This window comes from Tympanuchus pallidicinctus, unplaced genomic scaffold, assembly GCF_026119805.1.
Source record: "Tympanuchus pallidicinctus isolate F22 unplaced genomic scaffold, pur_lepc_1.0 scaffold5, whole genome shotgun sequence".
Taxonomy (NCBI): Eukaryota; Metazoa; Chordata; class Aves; order Galliformes; family Phasianidae; genus Tympanuchus; species Tympanuchus pallidicinctus.
In genome coordinates this window covers 17,979,221-17,991,999 of record NW_026294769.1, presented here as the reverse complement: position 1 = coordinate 17,991,999, position 12,779 = coordinate 17,979,221, and the positions used below count along the sequence as shown (strand labels likewise).

The 12,779-nt window shown below is 41.3% G+C and overlaps 1 protein-coding gene across 3 annotated transcripts in view; it reads left to right on the top strand.

The window, feature by feature from the left end:
- STX17 (syntaxin 17) overlaps positions 1–11,978 on the top strand; it is a 32,371-nt gene extending 20,393 nt beyond the window's left edge. For all 3 annotated transcript variants that reach the window (XM_052704154.1, XM_052704155.1, XM_052704157.1), the window contains exons 4-8: positions 807–1,026; positions 6,173–6,291; positions 6,371–6,421; positions 8,496–8,582; positions 9,283–11,978. In XM_052704154.1, the coding sequence (XP_052560114.1) occupies positions 807–1,026; positions 6,173–6,291; positions 6,371–6,421; positions 8,496–8,582; positions 9,283–9,522 (717 nt within the window). In that variant the 3' untranslated portion in view covers positions 9,523–11,978. The remainder of the gene's footprint in view (positions 1–806; positions 1,027–6,172; positions 6,292–6,370; positions 6,422–8,495; positions 8,583–9,282) is intronic.
- The last annotated feature ends 801 nt before the right edge of the window (positions 11,979–12,779 follow it).

The window sequence follows — 12,779 nt, the reverse complement described above, 5'->3', positions numbered from 1 at the left end:
ACTCTTAACTTGGAGAAGTGGATGAAGTTGACAACAAGGAAACAAAAATATTGATGGGGATGACGTAAATAAATATTTCTCCCTTGTTTTGTGGTTGGCTGATACTACAGAAAGAGGTAATAGGTGCCACCTCTTCCTTGATACTCGGTTCTTACTCTTCTGGAGCCAATGGTTTAATTGCTGTTACAGAAGATAGGACACTTCCTGAAAGATTCTGACCAGTACGTCTACTCCATGCACTGTGTGCACAAACTGTTGTTTTTTCTCCAAATTCCATTGAAGAGGGAATTACTGCCACCATTTCTGTTTTATTTTAGAAAATGGAGTGACGTTGCAGAAGAAAATATGAAAAATACAACAGACGTAACAAACTGGTTATGATCTAGTAGTGCTTCCAAGTGAAATGCACTCAGAAGTAGTTTCAGTGAAGTAGAATACTTACAGTAGTGACTTACAAAGAGTAGGAGATTGGCCATTCGTTCAAAACGGGCAGGCTTTAAGTTGTGGCATGTGAAGCAAGGACTTCTTTGCTGAGTTTTATAGGGTGACTTTTTCCATTAGGAGGAGTCTTTGTTAAGTGGATCAAAAGCATTCAAAGAGTGCAGGCTGGAGAGAAGAATGGATCTAAAACAGAGTTGGCCACGAAAAAAAGTTCTTTTGAAGTAGGGACTTTGAGAGGTTTTATTTCTCTTAGTCTATTAAAACTTAGAAATGGCACTTTTTGTGATCGCTTAGAAAATGTAATTGATCAAATGACTGTTACTTCCTAACCACAGAAGGTGTTAAATATATTAAAATTGTTACAGCAACTTCGAGCCAATATGAGAGAGATGGAAAAACTTTGCTTGCGAGTCCGACAGGAAGACATCCCAGCTCTGCAGCGGATGATAAATCCAGTGAAAGATGAAGCTTCATCTGCCATAAAACACTTCCTGCAGCTCCATTCTGAATCTGCAGAAGAGCTTAAAAGGCAACTAGAAGGACAGGAAGATGCCTCCTTAACCAGATCTGCAACTGTGGGAGGAGGTAGTAGAATTTCATGTCTGTATCTATTGTATCTATATCGTTGTGTCCATTCAGCACTTTTGATATAAATGAAAGAAACTAAAGAGATTTCAGTTGAATAACAATTGTTAATTCAGAAGTGGATTTTCTTTCCCTGTGCCACGCTTTTATTACCCACTACTGAGTTTTGATAAGTAGTTGAGTATCTTAGAAAGAGAGTAGGTGTGCCCTTCCATGAAACAGAGAGTACCTCTTTCTTTAGCATTTGATCTTGGTAACAGACAAAAAGCAGAAAATATTATAAATCCATTTAAGTTAAAGATTTTGCAAATGCACTGTAGCACGCAACGAGTCAGATGTTGGCTGTTTTTCCTTCCTTTCTGCACAAAATAGATTCTCATTCTCTTGTACCATTCTGCCTCCAGGGGAAATACTCTGCTGTGGCATTAGCCAGCATTCTCTACTATTAATCTGTGAGAAAGTTGATTTTATCAGTTATATCCTTCTACATAATAGTAATTAGATTTATTACTTCAGTAGCAGCGTTGTTTAAAATTGTTTGGCAATTTCATGCATCTTTAAAATGGTGTGCTTTCAGTCCATGGCATTGTAGAAGAACCTGCCCTCACATTTTATTTCATGACCCTTCTTGCTGCTATATAAAGAACTACAGGAACGGTTTCAAGTGCAATTAGCAAGGAACTAAGTCTAACTGAAAGAAAAGTTGATTTAGAAAAATGGGCTTTCAAGAACATAATGTGTAGTAGTATTGCTAAGTGTTACAAAAAACAAGTTGTATCAAATCTGCAATTCATGTCTTCTTGCCAGACCAGTAAAAAGTGATTTGATTGGCTTCTGACATATATGATTCTTGATTATATTCAACACTTTCAGCATCTTTTAGCTTTCAGATGTTCCTGAGCTGATTGTTCAGGAGTTTATCCTAATATCATTGTGGATGTCAAAGTCTGGCTATTTGCTGCATCCTCCTTCCTCTCCAAATAAAAAGATAACTGAGTTTGTTCTCTGCAGTCTTCTGGGATACTGTTCATGTTCTCTACACAGAGAAAAATATGTTTGTGTTTTCCAAGATTGCTTCTTAAATAATCTGGAGTGACTTTCATCAGACACTTCAGGTTTCAAATACATCTCAATATTTTGAACCTGTTTTCTTTATCTTTTACCTTGTTAAAATTAATTGCATCAAGTGTCACATTACAGCTGCTTTTTTGTGGAAAGACTGACGTATGTAGCTCTGTGTCATCCTGTTTTCTTTCTTCACGCCGCGATGCACGTACTTTTACTTCCTTTGTCTTTCTCTGATGGCATCCATGGGAACTTTCTTGCGACCATTTATTTAGCTCTTCTGCATTCCTTTAACCTTTTGGAGTTTCTTTCCTATAGGTTCTATTAACCAGTTTGCTGGATTTGTTGATACTTCTTTTTTGGGGTGCTCGCTGTCTTTGGTCTTATTCTGAGCTTTAGGACAGGCAACTCTGGCATTCATCTGTATTAGCCATTACTTTCAAGCTCCTTATGACCTCTTCTGTGTTACAGTCAGAATAACATTTAAAACACCTTTTTTCTTGGTAACTTTCTACAGTTGTCCTCAGTACATTCGGTTATTTTCTTGCAAGGGCCTTTTGCTTTTCTAACAGTTACACGGATAGCAAGTGAGAGCTGCAGTGTAATTCCAGAGATCAGGACTGCTTTTTAATCTGAAATACCTTTGAATTACGATGGAGCATAACCACACCTTAAAAAGACAAGAAATTGATCGCAGAGATTGAGATGGAAGATAGAAAATCATTACTGGAATGACATACTCCTATATGTCAGCTCAGGAATACAGAAATAGCTCATCCCATTTAAAGTGAAACATACAGTAAGGCAGACAACTAAATTTAATTATATAGGGTTTTTTTTTTTTTTAATGGTTTGCCTGACTGCTGTGAAAGCAGCTCTGTTGAATTGCTAGCACGGATGCAGTGTATTGCCTGTTCCTTTGTGCTTAGAGGCTGCAGCCCTGAAAGGAAATCTTGGCTGCTGATCTTAATCAAAGGAGCTTCAGTATGCCCATTCTCTGTGGCATGTTGCTTCCCATCTGGTAGAGAAGTAAGGAGTTTACAAATTCAAATTGCCCATTTGGAAGGTGTGTCAGTGAAATGATGTGATTCCTTCACCTGAGCTCAGATCCAATAGAACTGAAATTTAATTGCATTTTAAACAAATATTAACAAAAGGTGAGACTCTACTCCAAAAATTACTAAGATCTTTTAACCAGCATATTGAACATTGCAGAGCATTAGATTTTTATCTTGAATGTAATGAAGTACGAAGCTGCTATGTGAGGTCTGCAGAGGTATTTTGTATTACTGCATTTCTGTGTAAATGCTGGAAGCAGTGGAGTCATTTCCATTCTCAGTTCTATTAGAATAGGTTAGCCTTGATAAAACATAAACTAGGAAGTATAAGTTTCCTACTTGTATTTTCAACCCAAATGTGACTTGCCCTTTTTTTTCCTAATCGTTCTTATTCTTTACCTTATGTTTTGGAATCAAGGGAAGAATTTTATTGAGAATTTTTAATGTCACTAATTTTTAGCTGTTAGAAAATAATAGCAATGTAAACTGACCGAAAATGTAAGTTCTCTTGATTTTGTGCCACTCATATCTTCAGCATTGTTTCAGTGTTGTGAGGGACATGCTTTTCTGCAGTAGGTCAGCATGGGTTACGAAGGACAGATTAGAGCAGGGAACGTAATTTGTAAGGAGGCAAATGTGCTTAAAGAGTTTTTTTTTTTTCCATTTTTGAATTAAGAATATTGTAATTTCAAGCAAATGAGCATGCACGTGGCTGAATAGAATACGATTAGTTGGCGGAAGAAACTGGGTTTTGAAATAGGGTCTTGAGGGATTGGAATGGGATCAAATGCTCAAAACCAATATCAGGTGTCAGAATATTCAGGAAAATTGGTTTGTCCAAAAAATGCATACATTTTGATACAGAATAAACTGTACTAAGAAAAGGACTGTTTCAGAATGGAGTGTTTAACGTTAAGAGCAGCAAGCTATGCTGCACTTAAAGCACCCCATGAAAGGAGCCAGCAGAGCCCCAGGATGCCCCAGGCCCAGCACTGCCACCAGGCCAGGAGAAGGGGTGTCCTACTCTGCTCTGTGCTGTGCTGCCTCACTTCCAGCTGCCTGTGCAGCTCCCAGTGCTGCAAAATGAAAGGGAACAGAACTGTTAGGATGTCCAAAGGAGCACTATGGAGATGTATGAAGAGTGGCTGAGGTCCCTGTGTTGGCTCAGCGCAGAGCAGAGGAGCTGAGGAGAGGCCTGATGGCGGCTGCAGCTCCTCACAGGGAGCGGAGGGGCAGCGCTGAGCTCTGCTCTGTGTGACAGAGACAGGGATGGCATGGAGCTGCATCAGGGGAGGGCAGCTGGGGGTCAGGGAAAGGGGCTGCACCACAGGGCGGTGGGCATGGAACGGGCTGCACAGGGCTGTGGGCACGGCCCTGAGGGCTGGAGTTCAAGGAGCATCTGGACACTGATCTCAGACACAAGGTTTGATTTGGGTGGTGCTGTGCGGAGCCAGAATCTGGACTTGATCCTTGTGGGTCCCAGCCGACATGAGATGTTCTGTGGTTCTAATAAATCTGATGTTACAGATCAAAAATATATTTTGGAAGAGTAGGTGATGATAATAAAGTACCTTCCTCATCTGGAGTTTGAAAGGAAAAGGGATAGAAGTAATTAAAAAACAGGCCTGAAATACAACTTAGTCCACCATTGTTGCTCTGCTTCTCTGCATGCTTAGGAATTATGGCTGACTGTCGGCTTCACTGATGTTAGAATTGTATTGATCTGAGAGTAGTAAGATTTGGTGCTTGCTGTCTTCTGAGATGCTGGGATAAAAATGTTGAAAAATGGACACGTTATAAAAATGTATTTTATTTTATCTTAAATTAATTCCATGTATTAGCATGCTTTATTACTCAATTTTTATTGAGAAAGGTTATTTTTATTCATTTTTCATTGTTTGTATCAGTTGCAGTAACAGTTATATAATATTGTTTCAGTACCTTGGCACATTCATTGCTTCCATCGAAGACTTTAATGTAATATTTACACTACAGCCTTGTTAGAAATAGCTCTCCAGTCTTCCCCATATTAAGCTTTCCACCCTCCTAAGGAATAAACACCAGTGTGCTGCTAAAGTGGCCATCTTTCAGAAATCTTACTAAATTAGCATGGTCTTTGCACTGTGTTGAGATACATAAGTTCTCCAGCCTGCTTTTCATACTCCCAAGCTGTTACTTAATCCTTACAACAGATTCCAACTTGCTGTTGCTGTTCTTAACTAGCACTGAATTAGCCATCCATAGTTAGGCACTTGTCCATTACAGCCATAATGGCTCAAAGTTTTTGGCTGGAGAAGGTATGCGTGTATGTGTTAAATGTATCTGCTTTCCACCATGCCACCTGGCTGTCACTGCTTCCGCATTTTTTCCTCAATAATTTGTCCGACTGTCTTTTATACTCAGCACAGATGGTTTAGAAAGGAAGATGCTCAAGAACATCTCCTTTACCCTGCTGAGCTTTAAATATTTGCCATCATCAGAGTACCATTACCAGTGGGACAGAGCACTACGTGTTTGGCAGCATGGTACTTGGTTTTCATTGCTTTTACTTCAGAATTTTTCTCCAGCTACTCCAAGGCTGTAGCAGCTGAAAGCCAGATGTGGTAGAACGATAATAAAAGAAATGACCAGCTTTGGAAGTGCAGTGTGTAGATATCACGTGTAAATGAAGGTTTTGTCCCCAGCTCGATTTTCTGCTGCAAATTTTTAAAGCTCAGCTAATAGGAAATTGATGGACTGGCCCTAACTTCAGGAGTGTAAGTTTCTCATCGTGCTCAGAACTGACAGTGAAAGTGCACTGTTAGAAATGAGCCTGTTTCTTTGGCAATAACTTCCTTTTAGGAAGTTGTGTAGTGCTGTGAGTAGGACTTTTGCCTGTGTGGTAGTTACTGGGGCTGTTCCTCACCTTGCATTATTTTAAATATCAATTTATCCATGAGAAACATCAAGAGTGAGAAATTTTGCATGTCACCTGCAATCTGATCTATTGTGTTATTTATAAACATCATGTTTTTTTCATTCAGAAACTTCATACAACACAGAAACAAATGATGGGTCTCAAAGTTTAATCCAGATGTGTTCTCCCCTTCCTGAGATACCTCAGAATGAAAATGCAGCTGAGTCCTGGGAGACGTTAGAAGAGGTATGCTGGGACTCCCTTACTATGCTGTTGGTATTCTTGCTTTTAACAAGTTACAGAATAACTTTTTTTTTTTTTGCAGGACTTGATTCAGCTCAGCCAGTTGGTGACTGACTTTTCTGTGTTAGTCAGTGTAAGTATGAATTCTGCATTCCGTATTAGAAGCTTTCAAAAATGAGGGTGAGTGGGGATAACACCCGGTTGGGGAAAAAAGGAGAGCAGTTCTCCTGTCTGTAATCTGAGTGCAGACTGAGCTAGTTGCCACTTAATAACAGCAACACAGCAACAACATAATAACAACAACAAGAATAGCAGAATCACATTAACAGAATGTATTCAGTCAGGTGTTAAATAAATTAAGGTTATGAAATGATAGATATGTTGGGAACTTCAGGAAGATGTTCCCCATTGAATGGAGGCAGTGTATTTCCCCACAGTTAGCCAAGATGCCCAGGTAGAAGCCCTGACTGTGCTACATGGCACCTATAGTAAATACTCCTCTGGTTTCAGATGACTGGTACATTTAATACTTTCCAAAGTCATGGGTGATGGATATCATTATTACATTTATGTTGAATTATCTAGCACTAAATTAGAAAGCTTTCTTCTGGTTTTCATGTAGTAACAGAAGAGGACTTGTTTGTTCCTCTTCTGTTCCTATTGGTTCAGGTCCTGGCAAGACAGATTTCTGAGGAGGCAGTATTTTTTCATATCAACAACTAGTGCTGCTAGTTGCTCCTAAGCAATTCCTGATGTTGTAGCCAATGCCCTTTGCCACCTGAGGAGCCTTAGAAGCAGCTCTGCAGTGCTGACATCAGACTTGTAGCCAGGTCCCATTCATTCTTATAGTTTCCAAGGGTAACAGTGGCTATAGACTTCACTGCACAGGTTGGGCATCTTTTAGGTACTTTAATCTCTTAACCAGGGGTACTAGGAAGAGTCTGAAGCTTCCCTCATCTCCATCATGCTCTTTCTTTACTTATAAATGTGGCATCTTTTATCAGCCACACTTAGTTCCCAATGTTTAATTCTTCCTTTGCCACTGGGAGTTTCAACCCACCATCCTCAACTGCCACAAGGATTGTTTAATCTGATCCCCTTGCTGTTGAGCTGCTTGGGATAGATGAAAGAGCTTTTGTTCTTTCTCTAGACTCTGTGCTGCTTCACTGAGATTTGTTGAACTGGAAAGGGACTTTAGAAAGGAGGGGTTCCTGTTCCCAGGACTGGATTTTACACATGACCATCATTAGACATTAGACAAGAGTCAGAAGTGTTCAGTGGCCTTCGGTAGATTGCAGATGAAGGTACCACAGCTGGACTCAGCGTTTTCTGAGTTTGAAAGAGGGCAAAGTTGTGATGCCTTGTACTTAAGGAGACTGTCAGCCATCTGAGGCATGAAATAGCCTAAGAACCATAGAGATCAATAAAAACAAAACCCTCTCTCTGTCCTCTCTGTCTGCTGCTCCAGTGTTCTCTGAGAGACTGCAGGGGAATCTTACTGCATTCTGACGAAGGATGGAATGCTTCTTTTAAATCTTTTAAATCAGAGAACAATGAAAGGTAAAGCAGTAGCAAGTATATTTCAGTTGTCACTGTTGTATTTGTGAAGTGAAAATCACAGCCAGAATCACAGAATGGCCCAGGTTGGAAGAGACCTCAAGGATCATGAATCTCCAAGCCCCTCGCCACAGGCAGGGCCACCAACCTCCACATTTAATACCAGACCAGGCTAGTCAGTGTTTTATAATATCCTAATTAAGTACTTCTATTTAGATTTCTTGGCACAACTTTGTATGTTGCAGTTGGTACTGATAAATGCTTTTTATAGACCTTTTTTTGAACATGAAGCTCAGCAGGAAACAGAAATGCTAGTTTGGATTGTTTTCCCCTTTGAAGTGCAAGCTCATCTATTCACAGAGAAGATTTAGAAATCATATGTTATGGGTTGTTTTCTCTAACAGTAGCAACGCATTGTGTAATATTCCCACCATATTATTAGTTGACAGTTAAGCTTTTTTTTAAGTAAGTTTGTAATTTCAGCGCAGTTTATCAGATCCCATTAATGAACCACCATTAAGGCTGCATGGCTGCAGTGTGTGGCAGATGAAAGCAGCTGTGGGGCCCTGATTACAGGCATTAAAATGGTGTGTATTGGCTCACCGCTGCTTCCCAGCAGGTTCCCTCACTCATAATTCCTTTGCATCTAGTCTCAGCAGGAGAAGATTGACAGGATTGAAGACCACGTCAACAGTGCTGCTGCGAATACCGAGGAGGGAACCAAAAACCTGGCGAAGGTAGGGATGTGCTCCTGCTGCTGGATCAATGGTACTCTGCTTCCCAGCAACCTCTGTATTAACCCCATTGATCCGCCGTCTTTAATGCTGAGGGAGCCAGCAATTAAGGAAATAAGGAAGAAATGACCCACAGGTAGCAGGGGGAAAAAAAATCAATCTCTCTTGTAATTTTCTATCGCACCCAGGCTACTAGAAAATACTTTTTTTGTTTCTTCAAATCACATTATGTGATACTTTAATGCTACTTCGGTGTACCCGCAAAGATGTGAGCATTCAGCCATTGGCTCACAGGAATCAGATGAGCATGAAACAACAGAGCAACGGGGGCATGCAGCTCCAATGGACGTGATGTCAGCAAGAGCTGCTAATAAGCCACACGCCTGGATTCAGGCACGCTATTGAAGTCTGAGCATTTTCTGTTTCTCACTTGATTCAGTGATGGAGACAGGGTCATAAATAGTGTGTACAGTCAGCCAGTAGCGGGTAGAAGATCTGTCTCCGAGCTGCATGTGTGAGAGAGCTCAGTTTTCAATTGTTTGGGATTCAGACACGTGGATAGCAGAGCATCTTTTTTCCTAATACTGATTTGTCAAGTGTATTTATTGCTGAGCGTCCAGATCATTGGCAAGAGCAATGAGAAGAGAAACACACCTCACCACAGGAAAGGGTTCTAACCCTTTTTCTTTTTTTCTCTTTCTAGGCTGCAAAATACAAGCTGGCAGCTCTGCCCGTGGCAGGTGCAGTCATTGGAGGAGTGGTGGGGGGTCCTATTGGTCTCCTTGCAGGCTTCAAAGTGGCAGGAATTGCAGCTGCACTTGGTGGTGGGATTTTGGGTTTCACAGGTGGAAAACTGATACAAAGAAGAAAACAGAAACAGATCGAGCTGGTCTCTTGCAGCTGTCCAGAGCTTTCTTGCCAAAGTGCCAAAAAATCCAGCTGAAGTATAGACTCATTAGGAGGAACAGAAGTACAGTAGCTGTGCTAATGACAGACTTGCAGCCTCCTGCTTTAGATTTGAGGCTGAGGTGTGAATTCTGCAGCAGTACAGTTACGTGGGAAGGGTGAAACAGTAATGTCAGAATTTTGGAGCTTTCTGTTTTCAGACGTGATAAGTGACTTCAATCTTTTAACTCTTAAGAACTATAGGGTAACTTTTAATGATAAAATTCGTAAAGGAGGTATGTGAACAGCTGATGGGTGACAGGTGCTTCAAGCCAAATTTGCACAAAATACCTTTCAGATAAAGAGATTTAGAAAACTAGTGCTTTCTCATCAACACCCTCCCCAGAAGCCAGAGCTTGTATTATATTATTATAGTAATTGTTGTATATATATTATTCTAAACTCCTGTCCTCCTGAGGCAGGAAAATAAGCTCCCATCTATCCTTTATGTTCAGGGCACTTTAAAATCTCCTCTCTGTTATCTGGATTCCCAGACTCCTCCTGTGTATACCACCAGGACACAGGGAAGCACTGTTTTCCATAGAGTAAGGTTAAAACGCTGGGTGAGTAATGTGGAAAAACATACGTATATCCAGCATCTGTCTGCATCAGCCAGCTCTGATCAGCATCTTTTATTTATTTTATTTTGTGTACTCCTCAGTTATTCAAACCATAGTTAAGACTTAAATAGCCTAAGAAGCAGCACTGGGGGAAAGAGTCATTTTCCATGGCTCTTCAGCTCCTTGTCTCAAGAACGTTGCTCAGAATGAAGTGCCAAACTCCAGCACTCTGAGCCAGGAGCCTCAGCTGCCTTTAGGAGTGCTCATGGCCAGCTGCTGCCCTCGCTTCTCCTGTCCTGGCACCAGCAGTGCCATAGAGGGAGAGCTTCGCTGGAGGTGTGCTTCCTCCATGGCCTTTATTCAAGGGTGGGTATCTTTTATACCAAGGGTGGATGGAGAAGCAGCAAGTCCTGGTGAGAAATGTGTTCAGTGGGGCAGCACTGAGACTTGTGCTCTGTTCCTCCTGTATGGCTGCTTCTGGGCCTTTTCAGTGGAGATTTTGGGGCATGTTGTTAGGACTTCCTCTAGCTTTTTACAGAAATATTCTGCCTTCCTGACTTCAGTGCTTCAGAAGCCATTTGCTTCTGTAACCTCTGCTGTTGCACACCAGAGTGCTAATGCTTTTATTTTTGCATCGTCTTACTGTTATGCATGTAGTCCTACCTCCATCTTTCGAGAATGGTTCCCACACTATTGCTGCTGCTGGTTGGGGGAACAGAAGTTGGAGCTGGGGGGCTGCTGCTTTAAGTTTTACACTGTTCTTCTCCTCCTGAGCTCTGTGGGATTAGTCCAGTCCGGTTCTAATAGTCACACACCTTTGCTCTCAGGCTCCCTAGCAGGGAATGCTGGATACAGAAGCAACCTGCATACAGAGAGCTCCCTTTTGTTAACCATGAAAAGAACAATCTGCTAATGACAGATGATAGGTTTTTGTGCCTAGAGACACAGTAAGCAACTGTTAATTACAGCACAAGCATCTTTTTCTGAACAGTTCTTCCATACTACTTTTACAGTGTGATCGGAATTGCTATCAGCCAGAGCAACGCATCTGTTTTAAGTAGGGCTGAGGCTTAGGGAAGCAATGTGTACGAGAACAGTTCTCACAAGTAATCATGAACATTGTCAACACTGCGTGTGCTGAAGCCACAGTGCCTACGTCTGTACAATCAGCAGGAGTGGGAAATGCGAGCCGAGTAATTCAGCGCGTTTCCTCCTGTCATGCAAAGAACTTCTTTAAATGCACCTACTTTGGATGTAAATATATCTAATGAGTTTGTAACAGCTTCATGTGAAGGCTGTTAATTCCAGTGACTGGTGATTTCTACATTTAAAGAAAGCAACCAAGGAAGAAGTGCTTAAATGGAAACTGGCCGGATCTGCTTTCCTACTGTCTGATTCTGAGCCCCACGCATTAAATGGCAGCAGACACCGCAGGACCTCCTCGCTCCCCCTAAGGCTGGGACAATCCACACCACCAAACGGAACTTCTGCCACTGCTCAGCCAGGGTCAGCTTCCCCCATACTCTCTTCATAAAGCATCTCACACAAGGACTGTTCTTCCTTGAGGCTTTAAGGAAGCAATTTCAAACCACTGTGCACACACTAAATGTGGGGGGCTATTACTTCAGCTATGATTTTATTTTATTTTTTAAATAGATGAGTTACGTACATGAGCAAAAAAATACAGGCACCTGAGTAAGTACACTGCATTCAGATGGGTAGGCAGATTGGTTAGAAGATATGTAAGCTATACATAATGCTTCCAGACCAAACCAAAGTTTTTGCTCATCTGCATAGAACTCATTTAGAATGTCAGATTTTATTCCCTTTTTGACATCAAAAAGTTCAGTCCTTCAATAAATCTGTTATTAAAATTATTATTAACACTAAAGAATCCTGTATTGAGTTACTAAACTACATACTTCCACTGTAAAATATGAACATTGACTGAAATCAACACAAGTTCCCAAAGCATTCCAGGCATTTTAAGAACTGGTGCAGATCTGGTACTTCCAACCAACTGCTTTGAGATCAATGTGAGTTTGGAACATTTTTGTTCTGTGTGGGGATAATGCTGCTGTTGTTTGATAGCTTCCCAGGAGAGCCTTGGGGAGCGGTTTGCCAAGCACTAAGGGGCTGAAACCAATGTTGTAGATCAGAGTTTATCAGAGTTTAAACACCTTCTTGCTCTACTTAGGTAAATTCTTTGTATCTTATGATACTTCAAGAGCTCAGCTGCTGCTGACCGTTGTGTTAGGCGTAACTAGACTTCTGCTGTGCAACACTGCTTGCAAATAGAAAAAAAAATCACTTAAAAATTCACACATCTGTGCCCATGATCACCAAGAACCCAGGAGAATCAGGTCCTACTCCAACAAACACATGATGATGTGACTTCAGCACGCACCTGTCAACTAGCACACTGTGCAGGAATTGTCCAGAGCTCCTGGAACAAGTCCTTGCTCAGAAGAGCAAACACAGCGTAAGACAGGGGGCTGGATGTGGGCTGGCGTATCTGATTTTCACAGGAAAAGCCATTGGATCACTGGACATAGAATGAGGCTCTATCTCTCTCCAGCAAGAGAAACTCAAATGTCACCCACCAAATGTCATAAGATGAGCCCCTATAGGCACCATGCAAGAATTCCAGCCTTAAAAACTACCCTGATGACAGCTTTGGATTCAAGCTGAAGGT